Source organism: Prionailurus viverrinus, chromosome B1 (genome assembly GCF_022837055.1).
Source record: "Prionailurus viverrinus isolate Anna chromosome B1, UM_Priviv_1.0, whole genome shotgun sequence".
NCBI lineage: Eukaryota > Metazoa > Chordata > Mammalia > Carnivora > Felidae > Prionailurus > Prionailurus viverrinus.
In genome coordinates this window covers 46,539,598-46,560,578 of record NC_062564.1, presented here as the reverse complement: position 1 = coordinate 46,560,578, position 20,981 = coordinate 46,539,598, and the positions used below count along the sequence as shown (strand labels likewise).

The 20,981-nt window shown below is 41.1% G+C and overlaps 1 protein-coding gene across 13 annotated transcripts in view; it reads left to right on the top strand.

The window, feature by feature from the left end:
• UNC5D (unc-5 netrin receptor D) overlaps positions 1-19,057 on the top strand; it is a 554,486-nt gene extending 535,429 nt beyond the window's left edge. For all 13 annotated transcript variants that reach the window (XM_047857031.1, XM_047857032.1, XM_047857030.1 and 10 more), the window contains one exon: positions 12,366-19,057. In XM_047857031.1, coding sequence (XP_047712987.1) covers positions 12,366-12,570 — 205 coding nt within the window. In that variant the 3' untranslated portion in view covers positions 12,571-19,057. The remainder of the gene's footprint in view (positions 1-12,365) is intronic.
• The last annotated feature ends 1,924 nt before the right edge of the window (positions 19,058-20,981 follow it).

The window sequence follows — 20,981 nt, the reverse complement described above, 5'->3', positions numbered from 1 at the left end:
GAGGACCCAACTAGAAAGCAGTCAGGCTGAGAGAGGAAAATCAAGAGAGGAGGCATTGCTGCTAAAAGAAAACGGAATTTGCAGAGACAGGCAAGCCCGGAAAGAATAGATACATTCTTGAAAGGCGTATATTGAAAATGAAAGAATACAGAAACGTATGAATGTACAGGGAAGAAAAAAATTAGGTTGAATATTTCCCAGCAATTTTGACAAAGGAGGAGATGTCGCACTTATAACCCATGCACACCATGACTATGTCAAGCTCACTTTCTGATCAACACAGGGACAAGAATGAAAAACCAGCCCAGAGAACAGAATTTGGTTCACAAAGAAGAAAAGGGGGGGCGTGGGCCTTGGACCCGCAGGGTATCCCTGGTTCTATAACCTGTACCAATCTGCCAAAGCACACCGCTTAGCAGCCCTGTTCCTTTTTCTGCAAATGCAGATCATACAGTTTGAACTATATCAATTCCCTAATCCATGCTGAACATAAGAGTTGATGATTTTTGCTTTCTTAATTTTGATATATATAATTTTAAGGTTTGTATTTTTTATATTGAGAAAAGGAGAGCGAGCACGAAGAGGGGAGAGGCAGAGAGAGAGGGAGACAGAGAATCCCAAGCAGGCTCCGCGCTGTCAGCACAGAGCCCGATGCAGGGCTCGAACTCATGAACCATGAGATCACTAGCTGAGCTGAAATCAAGAGTCAGATGCTTAACCGACTGATCCACCCAGGCACCCCGAGAATTGATGACTTTTAATTCACCATTCACATGAAAATAATTGCCACAAAATATCTATGATGCTGTCATTCGTTTGCTGAATATGCACATGTTCCATTTCATGTTATTCTACACTTATAGGATACCTACGAGAGGTACAGGGAGTGCCCCAAAGTCATCAGTCTGGGCCCTTCCACAGTAGGGAAAATGCATTTCAAAATGGGAGACTGAGGTAAACAACCTTTTGTGTCTGGGCTCTAATGAGCAGGAAGTGGCCGCACAGGGGCACTGCCCCTCCGGTGTCCAGGATCATCCAGTGTGAACACCGGGTGTGCCTGTTTCCTTGCTTTGGGTATGCCCTAAGAGCCCTTCTCCAGGAAAGCCTAAATTTCCTTGACATAGGGGTACCTGGGTGGCTCAGTCAGTTGGGCGTCCAACTTCAGCTCAGGTCATGATCTCGCGGTCCGTGAGTTCGAGTCCCGCGTTGGGCTCTGTGCTGACCGCTCGGAGCCTGGAATCTGCTTCGGATTCTGTGTCTGCCTCTCTCTGACCCTCCCCTGCTCACACTCTGTCTTGCTCTCTCTCTCAAAAATAAATAAACATTAAAAAATAATAAATTTCCTTGACATAAGGAATACAAATAGCCTACTTTATGGAAAGTTTCTAACACGGTGACCAGAAAAGGTTGGTTTTCAATCAGTGTCACTTTTTGCAGTTTTCACTAATAGCAAATTAGGATGGCATGGGTCGATATAATTTACTATCTTTACATCTTCTTTGGTGAATATATTCAACTTCAGTGAATGGCATGTCCTGCCTACCTCTTTACTCTCAAGCTTAACCTTCCAAAAATTGGTCTAACTATGGAATGAGAATGGTTTAAATTGAGAATCAGCAAAATTTTATTCTGTTAAAGAACCAGAGAGCAAATAGTTTAGGCCATATAGGGTCTGTTGTAATTACTCAGCACCGTTTGGCTCTGCTTCTGCAGTGAGAATCAGCCAGAGAAAATACGTGCAACACAGCTATGCCGATTTGTCTAACAAACTTCATTTATAAAAACAGGCAACCTAACGGAGTTTGCTCACCTCTTATTTAAGTAAATCTGCTCTCATTTAGTAAAACTTCTATAGGACCCTGTCGCTTCAGTCAGAGTGACACCTGGAGATGAGGCTTCTCAGCTCAGTCAGCTCAGCAACCAAGTCTGAGGGGAGCGAGAGGGGGCAGACACAGCATAGAATCTTTTTCTGCAGACTGGTTGGTTCCAGCAGAAAGGCCACCAACATATTCACAGAAGCAGAATAAAGAAAAGACTACTGAAAATCACCTTGTACCATGTTATTAGCTCATTCTCACTTTGCAGAAATCGTCAAGTTCCTTTTAGGTTTTCATTATTATACCAAAAAATGTATCTTCTCCTACATGGGAAGAAATCTACGTGACACAGAGGAACGGGATATTCAGATGTCATTTGTCACAACTTCCTGCTGCATAATGCCAAGTCACTGGCCTCTCTTAGGGTTGCAAACAATATAGCATGGAACTGATCATTAACGTGTGTTAAAACACAAAAATCTGACATTGTCAATATGTGCCAGTATTACTGAGAGCTGTCCCATAGCGCACAGACTTTCTGTTAGAGAATTCACCGTCCTTGATCTTGTGACAGCACTTTTTACCTGACTCTCCCCCTCCTTTCAGCTTCCAGAAGTATCGAAAAGCTAGCAAAGCAGTCGCCCTCAAATCATGAAAGAAAAGTTTTCAAAGGGAGAGGAAGGAGACATCCGCTTTTATTTTATTGCCAGTGAAAATGCTCTTGTACCCTCCTTTTGCTAAAATGCAAATGTCACTGATGATAATCTGCCTTTTTGCCAAACAAGTTTCTACTTTGATCTGAATGGGGGGTGGGGGGGAAGACTGGGAATATAAAGTGAAAGGCTTAGCAATCGCCGAGAATGGGAGAAATGTCAGTAGTGTGTGCTGTGAGGCAGCAACACAGGTGGCCTTGCGACTTGCCTGGCATACGGATCACGCTAAATAAGCCACACCGCCGAGCAAAGAATGTCAGAGATAAAAGTTGCAATTACAGATTCTGTGAGCAAACTTTGACGATTACTCAGGGTCCATACTCGCTGCATTTCAAAGCTGAGGTGGCACATTTGTTCTCTACGTTCAGCTGCAGTAACCCTGTGCTTCAGGGCTCTTGGCCCCCTGGGATGGCTAGGTGGGTAGCGCGGTGAAATGGAGAATTGGTCACAGGAAAGGAAGTAGACGGTGGGCAGAATCGCTGAACAGATGCCGAACAGATTAGTATCGGAAACTAGCTGCTTCAGCCAGAAGTATCCTCCTGTGTCTAAACTTCGGTAGCACTTTGTATTGTCACAATGCTTTTTAAAAATTTTTTAAAGATATTAGACAGTGAGCAAGAGCATGCACGAGTGGGGGAGGGGCAGAGAGAGAGGGAGAGGGAGACAGAGAATCCGAAGCAGGCTCTGCGTGGGGCTCAAACCCACGAACCATGACATCATGACCTGAACCAAAATCAGATGTTCAACCGACTGAGCCACCCAGATACCCCTGTAACCACACTTTTTTTTTTTTTTTATAAGTTACAGTTAAACCCACCAAGACCATACTGTCTACTTAGGGGAAACTCAGTAATCCTTCCTTGAATGAAGGACATGAACTTCTTCATCGGATACTAACCATATTTGACCTCAAAAACTTCCTTCCTAATGAACAGACTTGACAGGAATAAGAATGGGTCTCAAAGGAAGACAGTTTGCACGGCTGATGTGAGGGAGGATTCCTGTCTTTTCCCTCAGCTCTGCGGCAGTAGCTGAAATTCTACCATTAGATCATTCGTCTTTAAGGCCTCATGATTTTCATATTCCAGAAACTCTTGTGAAAACATAGCCAGCTTGACCATGTTGCTATGGGAACAGATGCTGGATAAAGTGCAGGAGACACGAGAGTGTGAGCGGAGAGGAGGCAGGCGAGATGGAAGAAAGGGTGCCAAGATGGAGAGAAGCACATAATTACACCTTATTAACGGTTTTTCATAGTAGTACACAGCTGAATCTTGAACAACACAGTTGAACCCTTGAACTGCGCAGGCCTGCTTATATAGGATTTTTCAGGAAATACAGTCTAGTGCTATGAATGTATTTTCTCTTCCTTAGGATTTTCTTAATAACGTTTTCTTTTCTCTAGCTGACTTCATTATAAGAATAGTCTAATGAACGTTAACATTCAAAGTATGTGTTAACTCACTGTTTATATGTTATCAGTAAGGCTTCTCGTCTACAGTAGGCTATTGGTAGTTGAGTTTTAGGGGAGTCAAAAGTTATACTGGATTTTTGACTGGGGGGGCGACTAACTCCCCACATTTTTCAAGGGTCAACTAAAACATATTTCTCATGCAGAGGTTAGAATTGTTCATCTGGAATGTTAACGTTCATGGGTAACGGTGTAGCCATTGTGAGCAAATGAAATTCCTCAAACCTCATGGCTGATAAGCAGTGCTATATAACTAGTTTTTCCACCAGGACATCTAATGAGAAACAGAATCTTCTCATATTGAGGTCATCTCTTTTTATTCCTCTGTCCACCTGTTTAATTGGATGCACAGGAACAGTGAAATGGCCAGAGGGCAGTGAAAAAGGACAGACGAAGGTCGCAAAGCAGCTTCCTAATCTATCTTGGAATAACTGTTGAGAATTCACTACAAGTAGAACAGTCACAGTGCCAGCTGCCACTTGGGGTGAGGGGAGAAGAGAACAAAATCCATACGGGATGCCTACTTCACAGGCAGGCCACGGAGGATGGCCACACAGTGACCATTGAGACTAGATGTTCTCATTCCTGTGGTTTGGGATTTACTTTGATGAAACCAAACTCAGCTTTCTTGGTTCTGCAGGCTAGAGGCTAGCAAACACATCTTGACCTTCGAGTAATAAAAATGGATGTGAGGGGCGCCTGGGTGGCTCGGTCGGTTAAGTACCCACCTCTTGAGACCCACTCAGGTTATGGTCTCACGGTCATGAGATCCAGCCCAGCATCAGGTTCTGCGCTGAGCATGGAGCCTGAGATTCTCTGTGTCCCTCTGCCCCTCCCTTGTGTGCATGCTCTCTCTCTCAAAAAAAAAAAAATTAAAAATAATGAAAATAAATGGATGTGAGGCTGTCATTTCCAAAAAATCACCTGTAGGACTCTTCCAAGGAAAGTGAATATATAGGGGGATAGCATTACACAGGTCCTTGGAGGCAAGAGATGGTGAGCCAAATCAGATTTTTCTGATTCTGGCCCAGGAGACTTCTGCAGGGTCTGAAATGTGAAGAGTCCTTACAGTGAAGCCAGAAGGACCCAACACAGCAAAGTGGTAGAAGTTTGGGCTTCATTCCACGGAGGTCAATGACTCATGACGATGCCCACTAATATGAAGCTGAAGCAGACAACCTGGGACCAGTGTAGCCATGAACAAGCTGTATATGGTTTATAAGTGGCAGGTGTTCATCCTAAAGGCAATATGGAAAAGAAACTTCTCAGGTCCCTCCCAGAGAACCAAAGCCATGCTCCCTGTAGCCCCAGGGGTTGGTGATAAGGGCACTGCATTCCTTCTTAGGCAAGTGGCGAGTTGGTGCTGGTGCCCTGAAGGAATAGGCTCTCCTCCTTTCTGCTAATAGAGTTTTCAGAAAAGATGACCATGCCAAGGCCCCTTTATAGCCTCAATAACCCAGTTCATAAGAGCGGTCTCAAACAGCACTGAAAAAGCTTGGCAGCATCAGTATGCCTGAAGATGATGTTTTCATCATTTGAGAAAATTAAATTCTACAAAGAATTTTAACCCAATTCATTAGAGTATCCTTTAGGGATTAACAGTTTCTTTTCAATGATTTGTGAGGCGTCATTGAAACACATATTGAGTATTACCATAAAGAGAGAAGTGTAAATATTTCACTCTTCCCTCATCCGGCATTAGCGCAGTGGTCTTTCCTCTAGAAACAAATGGTGCTCATTCTCCTTCACCCTCAGGATGCTTAAAATGGCTCAGGGTTATCGAGTGCGGAAAATCAGTTTAAATGAGACCCATTTTTCCTTGATATATCCCAATGTAAAGAAAACTAGAAATTTGATTTGGTAGTTTTCATGGCCTTTCACTTCCAAACATGACACACTGTCATAGACAATTTCATCCTGTCAGGAATGAAACTGGAGAATCAAAACCAGGGTCTGCAACTGGCCTGAATCTCGTTGGGCAGCTCACTGGTGGCCCCGAGAGCTCCAGGTCTTTAAATGTTTGGCAAAGAAGGAAAGAAAGATCCTTGCCGTTCCGCCTTCAAGAACCAGGTAAGAGAACTGGCAGAAGGAATCCCCAAGAGGAATTTCAGAATTTCATCGTCAGATTAATGGCCCTAAAAGAATTGATGCACCAGTCTGAGGGCAAGACAGAATGGAACTCAGCATGTTGGTTTGTCAGTTTTAATTGCCTGTATCCTGTCCTTGTGGGTTTCCCATGACAATTTCCCTTTTTTTTTTTTTTTTTTTGAAGGCACAGGGGGCAATAGACAGGTTTCATCATGGCGTCCATCTTTTACTTATTCTTGGAAAAGGAAACACCCACTTGCTTTATCCTGAAAGCTGCTTTGCTGTTTGTTGAGTACCCACTGAGGCTGAAGTTTGGGGATGAGAGCTCGATAGATGAGACAAATGCTTGTGTGGTGCCCAATTACTGCCGTTCAGTGTGAATGGCTTTGCTATTTGCATTGAAAGAACCATATGGAGGGTTGGTTTTGGTCACATAAGAGGCTTTCATTAAATGAGACAATTAGGATGATAGCGTGGTTATTAATATTTTTTCATTAGGACTGTGTTTCAATTCCCTCCTTGGCACTAGCAGTAGGATTCTACGCTGTTCCTGTAATGATGGCTCCCAATTTATTATAGGCAGCTTAACTTAGTTTTCACTTTTTGTACTACAAGCCCACTTGGAAAAAAGATTTATTTTTAAAGGTTTTTTTTTTTTAAGTTTATTTATTTCTTTTGAGAGAGAGTGAGCAAGTGAGTGCGGGGCAGGGTGGAGTTGCAGGGGTGGAGAGAAAGGGAGAGAGAGAGAATCCCAAGCAGGCTCCGTACCATCAGCAGAGAACCCAACATGGAGCCCGAACCCATGAACCATGAGATCATGACCTGAGCCGAAACCAAGAGTTGGGCATTTAACCGACTGAGCCATCCAGGCACCCCAATACTTTTAAAATAGGCTTTTTAAAAGCTAAAAACCTTCAGTTGACTTAGATGTAAATGGCAAGTTGGTAGAATATAAACCTATTTGGTGCCCTCTTGTTACAGGTGCATTTGCCCCCTTCTGCTTAAAAAGGTGTTGGGTGAAATCCTAAATTCTGAATGCATTCACGGCATGCACCTGGTATGAGATGTCTTCTGTGCTAAAGACATTAAGCGGCAGCAGCTCTAATGTGGTCCCCAACTATATTTCAGTAGGAAATCCATTCACAAGAAGAGCTTACAGCTTGCAGATAGGTAGATCGGCCCCATGGTAGCAGGATTCTGAGAAACTGAAAGTTTGTCATCTGCAGTTCAGAATGAAAGGGCCACACACAGATAGAAGAACACCGAACCAGGCCAACTCCAGCATCAGTACAGTTTGCCCTTCAGTGCGTTTCCCCAGGGCTCAGATTGAGCCTCAGACCCTCACCTCCCTCTATTACTGTTATCTTTTTGCTAACTGATTGAAGATTTAGAGGTTACTATTCCCAAAGACATTTACATTTGAATGCTGCTTTCAAGTACTAAAGAAAAGGTGGTATCTCTAAATTCATACCAAATGGATGCCTAGCCACTTTTCCTTTTCAAAAAACTAGCCCAAGGTATAATAGTGTATAAAGACACTGGAGGGCAGAATTTTAGCAGGGGCCCTTAATTCTTCCCCAAAAGAAGAAAACAGAAGGCACGAGTCACTATTTCCAGAAATCCTCAAATTTAACCTAATTTCCATTATTAGTTTAATATGGTCATGAGTTTGAAGATGTGTTTTGAAAACTGGGATTCTGTGTAAAAATTCAGTTTTTGACTGTATACATCAATCACTATGGGTCGGCCTGTGTCTAGCTAGTGAAATTGCTAAGATAGATTCATGCTCCCAATTCTCTCCTGGTTTCCACATAAAGCATGAGATTCTAATTGGGGATAAGGGATGGGGACAGCAAAGTCTTAGAAAGATGAAATTAATCATGGTAATAAACTAATTGCCCCCCCCCCCTCCCAACCGAGAACTCAGGTAAATAGTAGGCATATAGGCTCAACAAAACAAAATTGAATTTCATAAGCCATTACTACTCAATGAACTTACATGGATAAACTTATCCGGCTGTCTCAGCATGAGTTTTTTATAGTTTCTCTCTGCTCTTTTCGGTGGGAGTTACGACAGAAAAGATAAAGTCATTGAATCTACAAGGCTTAGGACAAATGAACTGACCTGAAGACATAGAAAGATTCTAAAGTAAATTCCTAAAATTTAGAGAGTAATCTCACCTGCATAGTAGGCAGCATCTTTAGGACACCACAAATTTTTTTTTTAATTTTTTTTCAAAATTACCTCAGTCTATCAAAATTCAAAAAGACTACCACAAAAGGTCACCCAAAGTTCAGAGCATAAAAAAGTAACAATTGGAAACATCTGAGACCAGCATAATAAACATTCACTTCTGTAAACAGTTTTCAAAGAGAAAGTAAAAACATTGTTTTATTTTGAGGCATCCACCTAAATTCAGGGCTACCACTTTACTACTTTTGCTAAATATTCTGGTTTCAAAGACACTCACAAAATTACTTACTACCAACTGTTGCTATGAACTCTGTTCTCTGGTATTAATATTATTCCCTGAATTGTGTGTGAATTTACCTACTGGTGTCCAAATGTACCACCATTATGAAGACAAATGGGTCACACAGACTGGGATCCGAATAATTGCAAAAGGGCAGTATGGAAAAAAACCAATAGATGCATGGTATACCAACTTTCAAAACAAAACAAACAAACAAAAAACCAGTGCATTTGCACATATGTAAATAGTTAAAATAACCCGCCAATCTTTGAGTAACAGCCTACAGCATTGGGACTTTAGGGTCTTTTATATACTAACTGTTCCCGGTGTAGACCGGGAAATGCAACTTAATGGGAGGTCTGTTTATCACAAAGCTAACTGAATCACTTTTAATAAGACTGGTACCATCCTGCATGTACCTACTAAAATTTAGTGGAATTTGAGATTTGTGTGTGTTAGGATGAATGTGCTTGCATAGAGAATAAATCTGAGCCACGCTTTGGAGAGCACATTTCACTTGTTATAATATGTTCAGAGACCTGTGCCAAGTGAAAGTTGTATTTCTGCCACTTTTGACCACTCGGCTTCCTGTAGCCCCAGGTGCCTACCCTACAAATCAGGACATGTGAGAACCAAGTGGCCGCAGGAGTCCTTCTCCAGCTCTGCCCCTCGTCCTCTAGGCAGGTAGAACACCTTCCCACTCCCACCCCCACCACAGATTCATGGAAATGTTTAATATTGTGTTAGGACAAAGATTTATCCCAACCTCCAGAACACATTCTGCATGCCTCTCCCAAAATTTCACTATTGCATTTTTATAGCCGGGTCTTCCTGTCAGGTCTTAAAATGTCAAAGGTCCCTGAACATTTACTGAGCACAAAGCTCTCAAAGTGCTTGAGGTAGGATGTGTGACTTGTGGTTTCAATGACTTTGGCACTCTGGATGCTTATTTTCAAATGCAGCACTAAACAAAAACTTCAGTCCAATCTTCTCTCAAAGAGCTACTGGAAATCTAGCTTATGGTGTAAAACATAGGACAGGGATCAGCACTATGGCCTAACGGCCAAATTTGGCCCACCACCTGCTTGCCTATAGCCCAGGAGCTAGAATGGTTTCAGGATTTTGAAATGGTCAGGAAAAAAATTTTTTTTTAATCAAAAGAAGAGGAATATTGTGTGATATGTGAAAACTGCAGGACATTCACACTTTAGGGTCTCTCAAAAAAGCTTTATTGCAACACAGCCATGCTCATTCATATGTATCGTCTGTGGCTGCTTTCACACCACCATAGCAAAGTCAGGTAGCTGCTTTAGGGACCATGTGTGGCCCCTAAAGTCAAAAAGATTTACCATCTGGTCTTTACAGAAACATTGGTCAACCCCTGGTATCGAATAAAGCTTAATTTGGGGGTAATAGGATCACAAGATTCTAGTCTGTCCCACAGGACACTGGTCCATTGTTTTTCAGGGGAAACTACAAACTATAAATAAGCCCTCAATAGAATGATAAAAAAATCTGTCCTTTTGTTGTTGTTCTTGCTGTTCTTTCTCTTTTTGAAACAACATTGGAGAGAATATTTACCCGTTCCGGAAACAAATGTATATTTATGGTCATCAGTCTCAAAAAGGACATGGGAAGAGTTTGTCACACAAGCCCGCCCAAGAGTTCACTCACACCTAGTCTCTCAGTTTGCCTTCTTCTCCGCTAGTCCTCCAGTTCATGTTCTGCCTGAATGTTGGAAGGGGTGTACCAATTTACTTACAGACCTGGAGATATAGCAGCTTTCTCTGTAAACAGTGGCCCATCACCAGGTAGAAGGGACAGTATTCAAAACAAAGTTCTTAAACAAGAGGAACTGGGATCCCTTCAACTACCCACGCAGGGTTTGGTTTGCCATTTCTATTAGTGCAGAAATAACTATATTTAATAAGAAACCAGAGAGAATAGTTTTAAGCTGGCCTTCTCCCTTTCTCAATTAAGGATTCAGATGTAGTAGAAAGTATATATAGCACCCCGATAAAATAATGCCACGTGGCAACCAACTAGCTTTAAACAGTCCCTTAAGATCTTTGAGTAGCCCTTTATTCACTCGGAATTACTGGATGTGTGTGTGGTGCTTGTAAATGGTAATGTGCCCTTAAAAGCTGGTCTTCTCTTCCAAGTGCTCTTAGCTACGAGTCCACTTTGTGATTATATGCTGAATGTGGTGATGGAAAATTGTGCCATCCTCAAAACGGGCAATTCGTGGTTGACTCTTGAAAATCTGTTCAACTTATCAAAATTTCTCCAGAGGTGACATTTCTATCTGTGCTGTAAAAGTGCCTATGAAAAACTGTGACCTTTAATCTTTTGTGTTGTCTTAGTCTTCGCCATAGCAAAGTCATTGTCCAAAAGGTTACCATTTGTTTTCAATGGAGATCTCATGTCACTTGGAAAAAGCTCATAGCAATCAATTACTCAGACAATGGATATTGAGTAAACACCTGTCATCGTATTAGGATAAGGACTGTTACAGAATCAGAAGATTATCACCTATGATCCTCTCTCTTCAGGTGTCCGTAATCATGCTGGGTAGTCAAAACTCACATGAAATATATCAGCACTTTGTTCATATGAAAATTTAAGCACAGTGACAGAATTCAGAGAAGAAATAAAGCATTTTGAGCAGAGTAGAGAAGTGAACCAGGCATTGCAGGGGTGCAAGATTTTGATAAACAGAGAGTAAAGACAGGAAGAGGGTATTCCAAATGGAGAGAATCGATTGAATAAAAGCAAGAAGCAAAGTATTACCTAAGTCAGCATTAATGGCTCAAAGGGCAAAGGAAGATTGAATAAAAATATATATTGCCGTACCTAGGTGGGGCCAGACAGAGGAAGGCATTGAAAACAAGGAGAGTAATACCTGATCATTGAAAAAATAGAATGCAGGATATATTAGAAACTTTACAGGCATAAAGATCTGCAAGGATTTTGCTGTGATTCAGGAAAAAAATGATAGAGCATCAATTACATATACATAGCATGAATGTAGAGGAAATGTGAGCTGATGTGTATGTCAAAAAGAAAACAACAATATAAAGGGAAGAGTCAAAAATAAATGTCCTGGTGTGAGAGATTAGAAGGACATTTGTAATTACTAGGATACCTGTTATAGTTTAAAAGGGGCCCAATTCGGAGGCATGGAGAGGATACCAATTTCTGATGCATTGAGTTTGAGGAGGTGGAGAGATAGCTAATCCAGGCACTCTCAAGGTCATTTGGAGATCTGTAACTAGCTGACATTAACCTGTAAGATTGGAGGTGCCAATTTAAACACTGTCTGCTTAGAGTTGATAACTACTCCACTTAGTATATGAGCTCACCTCAGAAGGAAAGAAATCAAAGATAAAACCTTGACAGTCCTCTGTTTACCAAGGGAGAGATAAAGCGGTCAGATATTTTGGAAAATAGGAATGAGTTATGTCATTGTGTAAGTTAATGAGAGAACTTTTTCAAGCAGGTGGTCAAGAGGGAAACACACACACATGCACACACGCACAGATGCACACACACACACACACACACACACACATACACCCGTCCAGGGAGGTGAGGACCTGGGAGATAAGAAGGTCATTGGTAACATTCCACAGTTGAGCTTTCAGGTTCAGTGCCTCCAGACCTGCCATAGTGGAGCCTCCTATTCCTATTGTAGTAATATCCATTGCAATTCATTTTTAATTCCCTTATAGTGATTTTTATTTGTTCCTTTATTTCTATTTTCATTTTTTGTTATTCTTTTTGTTTCTTCAAATCTGTCTAGGAATTTATCTTATTTTGCTACACAAAGTAGTCCATCCGCTGTCATTTTGAACCTGTGGGAAGCTCGTCATCAGCACGATGGTGATCTTGACTCCCTGGCCTGTGCTCTTGAAGAGATTGGGCGGACACACACGAAACTCTCAAACATTACAGAATCCCAACTCGATGAAGCCGACTTCAACTACAGCAGGCAAAATGGACTCTAGTCCACTATCGTTCATGAGACAGTGACGGCCAGCTTCGGGACATTTGCTTTAAATGGGAAAGAGGCAGCTTTCGGCCCAGTGGCACTTGGGGAATTCAGCCTTCATTTACACTCAGTGAGAATCCCTGGTTGAAGAAACTGCATTCTATATAGGTGTAATATGTTAATAGGGAGAAGTACCAGCTCTCTTAAATATAAGAGGGCTCTACTGTCTCGTCTGAATCCACACTCGGGTTAACACTTTATGAACTTTCTCAGATTTGGAGTGGCAAGAATAAAAGTGAGGGCACAGCTAGATAAAAGGAACTGTGGAAAAAGATGACCTACAATAAAGCTGGGACGGTAGAGATTGAATAGTGCATGTTTTGAAGCAGGTTTTTAATGACGTGCCCCAAAGGGCCAGCTGATTCTGGTACCAGATTGTCAGGGTTCTCTACCAACTGGCATCTGTGATGTTAGCAATCATTGTAACGTTGGCTTTTAGAAGTGAAATGGGGTTGCCAACCCATTTATTTGTAGGACTTTAATAACGTCGAGGAGGGCATTTAGAATTTAGAATCTGAGTACATCACACCAGCACCAGTTCCCCATTTATCCTAGCCACTTAGTGGAAACAAGACCAGAAGGTAAGATAGACCACAAACTAGTTCTTGCCATGACCACCTTCATTTTCTCCCAGAGACAAATCTACCCACATTCCCCCCCCCCCCTTCCTTACCCATTACATAGGAGTGGTTTCAAGGAGCATAACTAAACTGCTCAATATGGAAACTTATGTCTTCTAAGTCAACGAAGCACAGCTGTCTCTCTTCCCAGCTAAGCCGCTCAAATTGCAGAGTGCTGTTAGAACACGACATATTACATGGATTTGGAGGGGAGGTCAAATCGAGCCCAAGGAAATACATGAACTACAGATGCCACACGCCTTTGAGAAGCTGTCACTCTGGGATGGAGGATGAAGGTGTTGACTCAGTTGCCCAACATTGATATAAGGGGCTGAGGGGTTCTGCTACACTTTTCAATCCAGGTTCTTGAAACTTTCTAGTCTGTTATCACAATATCTCCCCATAGGGCTATAGGGCATCCTCCTTTGCCTCTGCGAAAATCAGCAGATAGTCTTTGGTCTAAATGATAGGGGTCAGTAGACCTGAGGAATACGTCGACCACAATGTCCCAGAAACCACGTGCGTTGTTCAGGAAGTTTCAACATCTGGTTGCTCAGCCTTATCAAGTAGGCTTTTTCTACAAGACCATTAACACAGGACTATTGCTTTCGGATCCTTTTTTGAAAAAAAGAAGTAATGGTATTGTGGAAAACTGAAGTCCACAGATAATTCGTGACCCCCCACCCCATCTTAACATGACTCCATCTTTTATACTAGTAAATCATTTTGATAAGGTGTCCTGGTAGACTAAAGATGAACGGATCTGTTTCTGCTCTGGTTGATGTTTTAATTAGCTGTCCACAATCAGGACAAGCAAGGTCAAGGACCTAGATCAACCACAGGGCTGATCAGCTACTTAGAAGTTGGCTTCATTAGAATAAAAATAGGGAAATTAGGGACTACTTGGCAGTGGGATATGGTCATTTAAAAAAAAAAAAGTTTTTATAAGTCCCATGTAGGAAGAAAAAATGTAAATCCCCACCGAAGTAAAAAAGAACTAGAGATAGGTGGAATTTATGATACCATGGGTAAGGCATTAAGAACTCTTAAATGTGTTAGCCATGTTCTCTAACTAACGTGTGGTATATATAGTCCCCTGTATTGGATGAAAGGCTTTGCTACGTGAAATCCAAAAGCATCTTTCTTTTCTCAGGAATCAAAGGCATCTAATACAGAACGAGCAAATCCTCTTAGAACTGCTGAGCATATTTTCAAAATACCATCTCTAGATAAGGAAAACGCCCTTTTACTGATGTCCTCTACTTGTTTATTCCTTCGGGGGAGCAACAGAGAGAAGGGCATGAGAGTGTAAATCATCTGACACCCTTGCTATCATTTCTGAAGGAGCAAGAAGTTGAAGTAGATGGTCAGTCACCCAAAATGAACTAGAGAGTTGATTGGCATGGTGGTATACAGAAAGAATCTGCATTGACTGTTGGATAATAACTTGCAGAAAACACATTAGAGAGAACTTTTGTTAGTTTCCATCTTGGAGATGTTAATAGGGATTTAAAAATCATCCTGCCTCCGCCTCCCCCCACCCCCCCGCCTTTCCTTCTAATTGGCCTTATAATTGCTTTCTGTATTCCATGCATTCAAACAGATTCTTTTTAGACCTGATACTTTTTTTATATATTAAATGAAAAATGTTAATGTTTTCCCTAGAATCTAAATTATTTTAAGAAAAGAGATTATCATCAATCCCTCAATGTCTAGAATTTCCTCCTATGGACTTTTTTCTTTTCTTGGCCTGGGTTTTTATAAATGCTCATGATCATCATACCATATTGAGTAACTAAGGATGTGAATGAGCATGATTCACCTCTGACTTCTTCCTAAGGTTCAAATCCATCTGTCAGTCCGTTCTGCTCCCTCTTTTCCTTTCTCTTATTTCTGTTAGAATTCTGCATAGGATTTCTACAGAAATGTATGAAATTCTGTGGCTGTCACATGGCAGGATTGTATGGTATTTTGCAATAGAATTCCAAGGAGAACCCACGTTCACGAGATTCACAGACAGCTGGGGGTGTGTCAGGGAGGAGTGGAAAATGCAGACCAGATAGACTTAACTGACACTGGAACTTGTGGTTACTCACTGTGACCTAAACCCTTGTTCTATTTTAACATTTTCCTGTCACAACACAAACGCCACCCCTCTAGAAACAGAGTCCCTGGTCAGTGCAAGTGCTTACCGCAGAAGTGTTATTGTCCCAGTGCAAAACGAACCAAGAAATTAAAAGTGGGCTGTGATACCTGGTAGGTTACTTAGAATTTTCACAAGATATCCCACTTAAGGACACATCTGTCAGTCCTCAAAAGCATTTAAGTCTAACGGTCATGCTTTAAACAGGACTTCAAATTATGCCACCAAAAGGGTGTACTTCCCAGCTGCACCAGACTGCCGCATCACAAAGTTAATTTACAGTTTTTACAACATTGCTCATGCAGTCTTACTGGTTTACATTAAAATCCTTTAAGCCAAAGGGAAGCTCACTCTATGGATTTCAATGCAAACTTCATTTACCAGTGCAGAAAGTCTCATAAAACTCAGATGTATGCCCACAAAAATTTTATTGGCCTTTTTGTAAGAGATGAATAGGAATTGACACAGTTCTGTTTAAAGAGGAGAAATTTTTCTCCCTTTTTATTATTTTTATCTCCAGCTGCAGGTGTTATCCTTTGCCATGGTCCCTACATTTTTCTTTCAGTTGACTTTGAGAGGGGTTATTAAGTCAGATGACTAAAACCGGGTTCTCTTTGGATTAAAAAGTTCTGGATTTATTGCAACTATTTTCCTTGACAAAAATTCTCCACATTGCAACTGATAAGCAAAGGCAGAATATTAAAATGGTGTACAGATCTTCCTTGACTTATGAGAGGGTTATTCCCCATAAACCCATCGTAAGTTGAAAATATTATAACTCAAAAAAAACACTTAATACACCTAACCTGTTGAACACCATAGCTTAGCCTAGGGTAACTTCAATGTGTTCAGACCACTTCCGTTAGCCTTAGCCTACATTTGGGCAAAATCATCCAACACAGAGTCTAGTTTACAATGGAAGTGTTGAAAGTCTCATGTGATTAACTGAATGCCGTACTGAAAGTGAACAACAGAATGGTTACCGGTATATTGGTTGTTCACCCCTGCGATGGTGTGGCGGAGGGGGGCTGCAGCCGCCCATGCCCAAACGTCATCAGAGAGTCCTCCCACATATGGCTAGCCCCAGAGAAGATCCAAATTCAGAGTTTCTAGTACAGTTCTACTGAATGCCTATCACCTTCGTACCATCGTAAAGTCAGAAGACAGTCAGTGGAACTGCCGTGAGCTGGGGACCATCTATAATTGGTTTTAGATAGTACTCTACACTTGCCAAACTTCTGGCAAATCTGTGAATTTCAAATGTTATAAAAATCTTTTAATGTGCTTGTTTTTCCTTTTTGCCATTTTTGCTGCGATTTCTTAGTCCTTCCCCAAAGGTGTGGAATAGTAACTATCAGATGTGTTGAAGGTGAAGTTCCTCAGAGGTGTTTGTTCCAGATCTGTGAAAGTCACAGGAACCTGAAGTTGCTGAGAAATGTGCTTCTGTGGCCCATGGCATGGCCCATTTCCATTACTTTTTCTCATGAAACATTGCAGAGTTCTGAATCCTGGTACCTCCCATTGACCGGACTAGGGGTCACATCCATAGCAAATGGGAGAGTAAAATGTTGTCCTACAGATATTGACAAAATTTTATGAGCCCTTCGGTGTTAGTTACCATAGCGGTGTATTTGAAAAATCGATGTTTTCGCCAAAAGCTAAACGGTCACCCTTCCCGCAGCTTCCACTGTTTTGTCTGCATAGAATTTTCCTGAACTACAAAGCAAAAATGTATTTTGTCAAATGTCACAAAGTGAAAATGTTGGTAATCTTAGATGTGTTACATATTTTGTGTTTTTACTTTCCACACTCTTTCAAAAGCTGCAGTTATAAAGCTGTTTGGCTGTATTGACAGCATGTGGTGTTTTTTGCAAAGCAGTTCTAGGAGAGCCAGTGTCTACCACGGACTCCTCACATCCCCCTCCAGGGTCGTCAGCAAAAATCGAAATGGCAATTCGTGTGCTGTGTTTTTTCAAAAGACAAAAGGGGATGGAAATCAGACCTGGCCGTTAGTCACTAGTGTGTAGTACTGTGATCTGAAGTAGGAAATTTAACTCACATAGAATAATTGTGGTTTTTGAAGCAGCTACTTTGCTTTTTCCTTTTGCTGTGAAGATCACGGATTTGGAATGTCCTCATGAGGTGGGCCTAAGACGGTGACAGTGAACTGTGCGTCTTAGCGCCCACCCTCCATCTGAACCCAAAGATTAAAAAGGCAGTAAGCTTCATGTTTAGGCCTGAGCTTAACAATGTCCTCCTCCACCTTTAAGATTAAGTTGGGCAGAGGATACATCCTCTTTTCCAAAAAGGTATAGCCCTGAATTACAAAATCGATCACTAAATTTCGTAAGGTAACTCTTTGCGTGAGTGGAAATGTGTCTCAACTACTTTTACAAAAGGCATGATTACAACAAAAATGTCCTTTTTGCCTCAAATCTTTCTTAACCCCCAAGAGTATTTCACTATTGCAAGCATTACTTGCATACAAATTCCAAAGTGGGATAAATGCTACAAGTCCCTTAAAATTAAACAGATATGGAAGAGAGACATTTAACTATGGTTCTTTTGAATCATGAGAATATCATGAGGGAGTTTGTAAGCAGAATATCTTGCCTTATCACCTCCATTATTGAAACAGACATTACAATCAGAAAGAGATCTAATAATTCCAATATCCCTCATTAGCAAGCTCTAATGATGCCTGAAATAAGATCACCCCTTATCAAGAGGCTTTTATCTAAGCCTTATCAGAATTAGCTAAAAAATTTCAATCAGAAACACTCTCTACAGTCCAGCCTAGATTATGAAGGCCCTTCCCATTCAACACGTCTCAAGAAGATGAAAAAAAATTCAGTGTGGGAATTTTCTGGTGAGGAAAACAGTATTCTCCTTTCCCAAGTTGGAATCAAGACAGATCTTAAGATTTCCCGTTCTTCACAATTGTTTCTAATTGGCACACACAATGCGGTATGTGTTGACCTAGAAATATTGCAAATACAAGCAGTTAGAGGATTAACTGGTTGCTCCTTCTAACCCAGACTCAAAAAATATGAGTAATTGTTTACCACCATTTCTGTATGGAAGAATTTTAAAGCAGATTTCATTTTGTCCTGTTTATTTTGGGAAGGTGCGTGGGGGGGTGGTTTTTTCAAGTGATTCATATTTCAAACCCATACCACTCTCAACTTTCATTTGATGTGTTCAAAGCCAAAAAAACAAAAAAAAACAAAAAACAAAAAAAAACAAAAAGCGGAACTGAACACTTAGTTTGACATGAAGCTGAAGGACTGAGCAAAGCCAGAGGAGAGTTTGAATAAAGCATGGCCTTGGCTTCATACCATACTTTCTGTGCCTTGTATTATCAATGTAAATTCTGAATGTTGTACAGTAAATACTTGGATGGACTTCTTAGAAAAGACTGCACTGGCTTCTTTTTCAGCACATGTACATATCTATATATATATATACATATATATTTGGTAATGCCAAACAGCTGTGTTATATTGTACTGAACAAAATGGACCGTTTGGATGTTTTATGTAGAGTTTGCAAAAAAAAAACAAAAAAAACAAAAAAAACAAAAACAAAAAAAAACTGGATGGTTACAGACTTTTCGAGCTCAATGTACAGACGTAAATGACCGCATATCAGTTATTTATGAATAAAGAGTCTTTTATTGACATTTTAGGATACTCCATGAGTGGAAATTTGAAATGCCAATAAGGACCCCCTCTATACACCCTCCTGCCACATCCTAGCAGGAACAGAATCCCCTCCACATCAAGGACAATTTCCAGATACCTGTCAATATATTGAACCTAATTTCTCCTTCTGGCCTCAAGAATGAGACACCCAGAGGCTACTGGAAACAAAGATGAGACTATCTTCTACCTTTCTCAACCCACCCACCACACACATACACATAAGTACCCTTCGGTTATAGTTTTAGCAACTGTGAGAGAATCCAGCCCTACACCATAATTGGGGTATCATTCATTCACTTTAGTCCTCAAAATGCTTGGGTTATTTTTTTTTACAGACAGTATAGAAATTCTCTGCCTCTCCATGGGAGAAAAAATGTTACCAAAATAAGTATGGCGTTGCACGTTTCAAATGCAGCTTCCCTGAATTTGTTCAAATGGTTTTAAAAATGCTGAGTGCTCCCAGGAATTTAATCATAACTACTTAGAGCCGATCAGAGTCAGACCCAGTTTAAACAGTATGATCTACTCAAAGATGATTTCTGGGCTATTTAAGTTAGATCGTTACAAATTAAAAGAGGTCAAAATTCCAAAATTTCCAAAATTCATATTTAAATGTTTATTCCTTTTTGAAAGAGAGAGCGAGCGTGCACGTGAGCAGGGCAAGGGCAGAGAGGGGGCGGGCAGGCAGAGGATCCCAAGCAGGCCCTATACTGACAGCAGAGAGCCCAACGTGGGGCTTGAACCCAGGCACCATGAGATCAGGATCTGAGCCGAAGTTGGATGCTTAACTTGACTGAGCCACCCAGGCACCGGTGAAAATCATCTTTAAACAAAATATAATCTGCATAGTAAGATAACAGCTTTTGGACCCCCCTACCCCTCAAATTAAGTTTGGAAAACTATGGCATTAAATGACACTACATTCTCTAGATTTCTGAAAACCATTAGGTGTATGATGGAGCTAACGTAAAGGGTGGATCTCTAAAAGAGGAGTATACGCAACATTTTCTAAACATTTTGGACCACGTCATTCTTTTCATGGATCATCTTATAGGACTAGTAGGGATGGGTAGGAATATCCACAAAGTGGCTGTGAGTCATTCCCGTGCTTTAAAGCTAATTAAAATATATTTAAGTTACTGGTGGAAGGAGAATTAATTTCGTTAACTAAGTAAATCAGTAGGATTAGGCCGAACCAAGCCAAAAATTTCAGAACTATTTGCTGGCATGCTTGTTTGTTTTTGTTTTAGAGGGAGAGAAAGAATGCATAATCAGGGAAGAGGGGCAGAGTGAGACAGAGAATCTTCAGCAGGCTCCTTGTTCAGCACGGATCCTGAAGTGGGGCTCGATCCCAGGAACTGTGAGATTATGACCTGAGCTGAAATCAAGAGTCAGACACTCAACCAACTGAGCCACCCAGGTGCCCCTAGAACTTTTTTTTTTTAACGTTTATTCATCTTTGAGAGACCTAGAGAGACAGAGAGTGAGCAGAGAGAGGGAGACATAGAATCCGAAGCAGGCTCCAGGCTCTGAGCTGTCAGCACAGAGCCCAATATGGGGCTTGAAACCCAAAACCCTGAGATCATGACCTGAGCTGAAGTCTGACGTTTAACCAACTGAGCCACCCAGGTGTCCTACAACTATTTTAATAGAGCAAACAAGTCCAATCTGAGTTGGTCAGGTGGAAGAATGCTGTGGCAAGCAGAGAGATTCAGATAAAACTACCTCATTTTCACAAAAATGGAACCTATCAGCTTGAGTCTGTAATTAGCTGTTCAAAATCTTTTTTTGTTTTGTTTTTTTTTTTAGGTTTTATCTAAAAAATATTTTGTCTACCTAGGAGCTGATTCTGAGTGGATTAACCTACTTTGGGCTAATGTTTGTTCTCTGTAGCCAACAT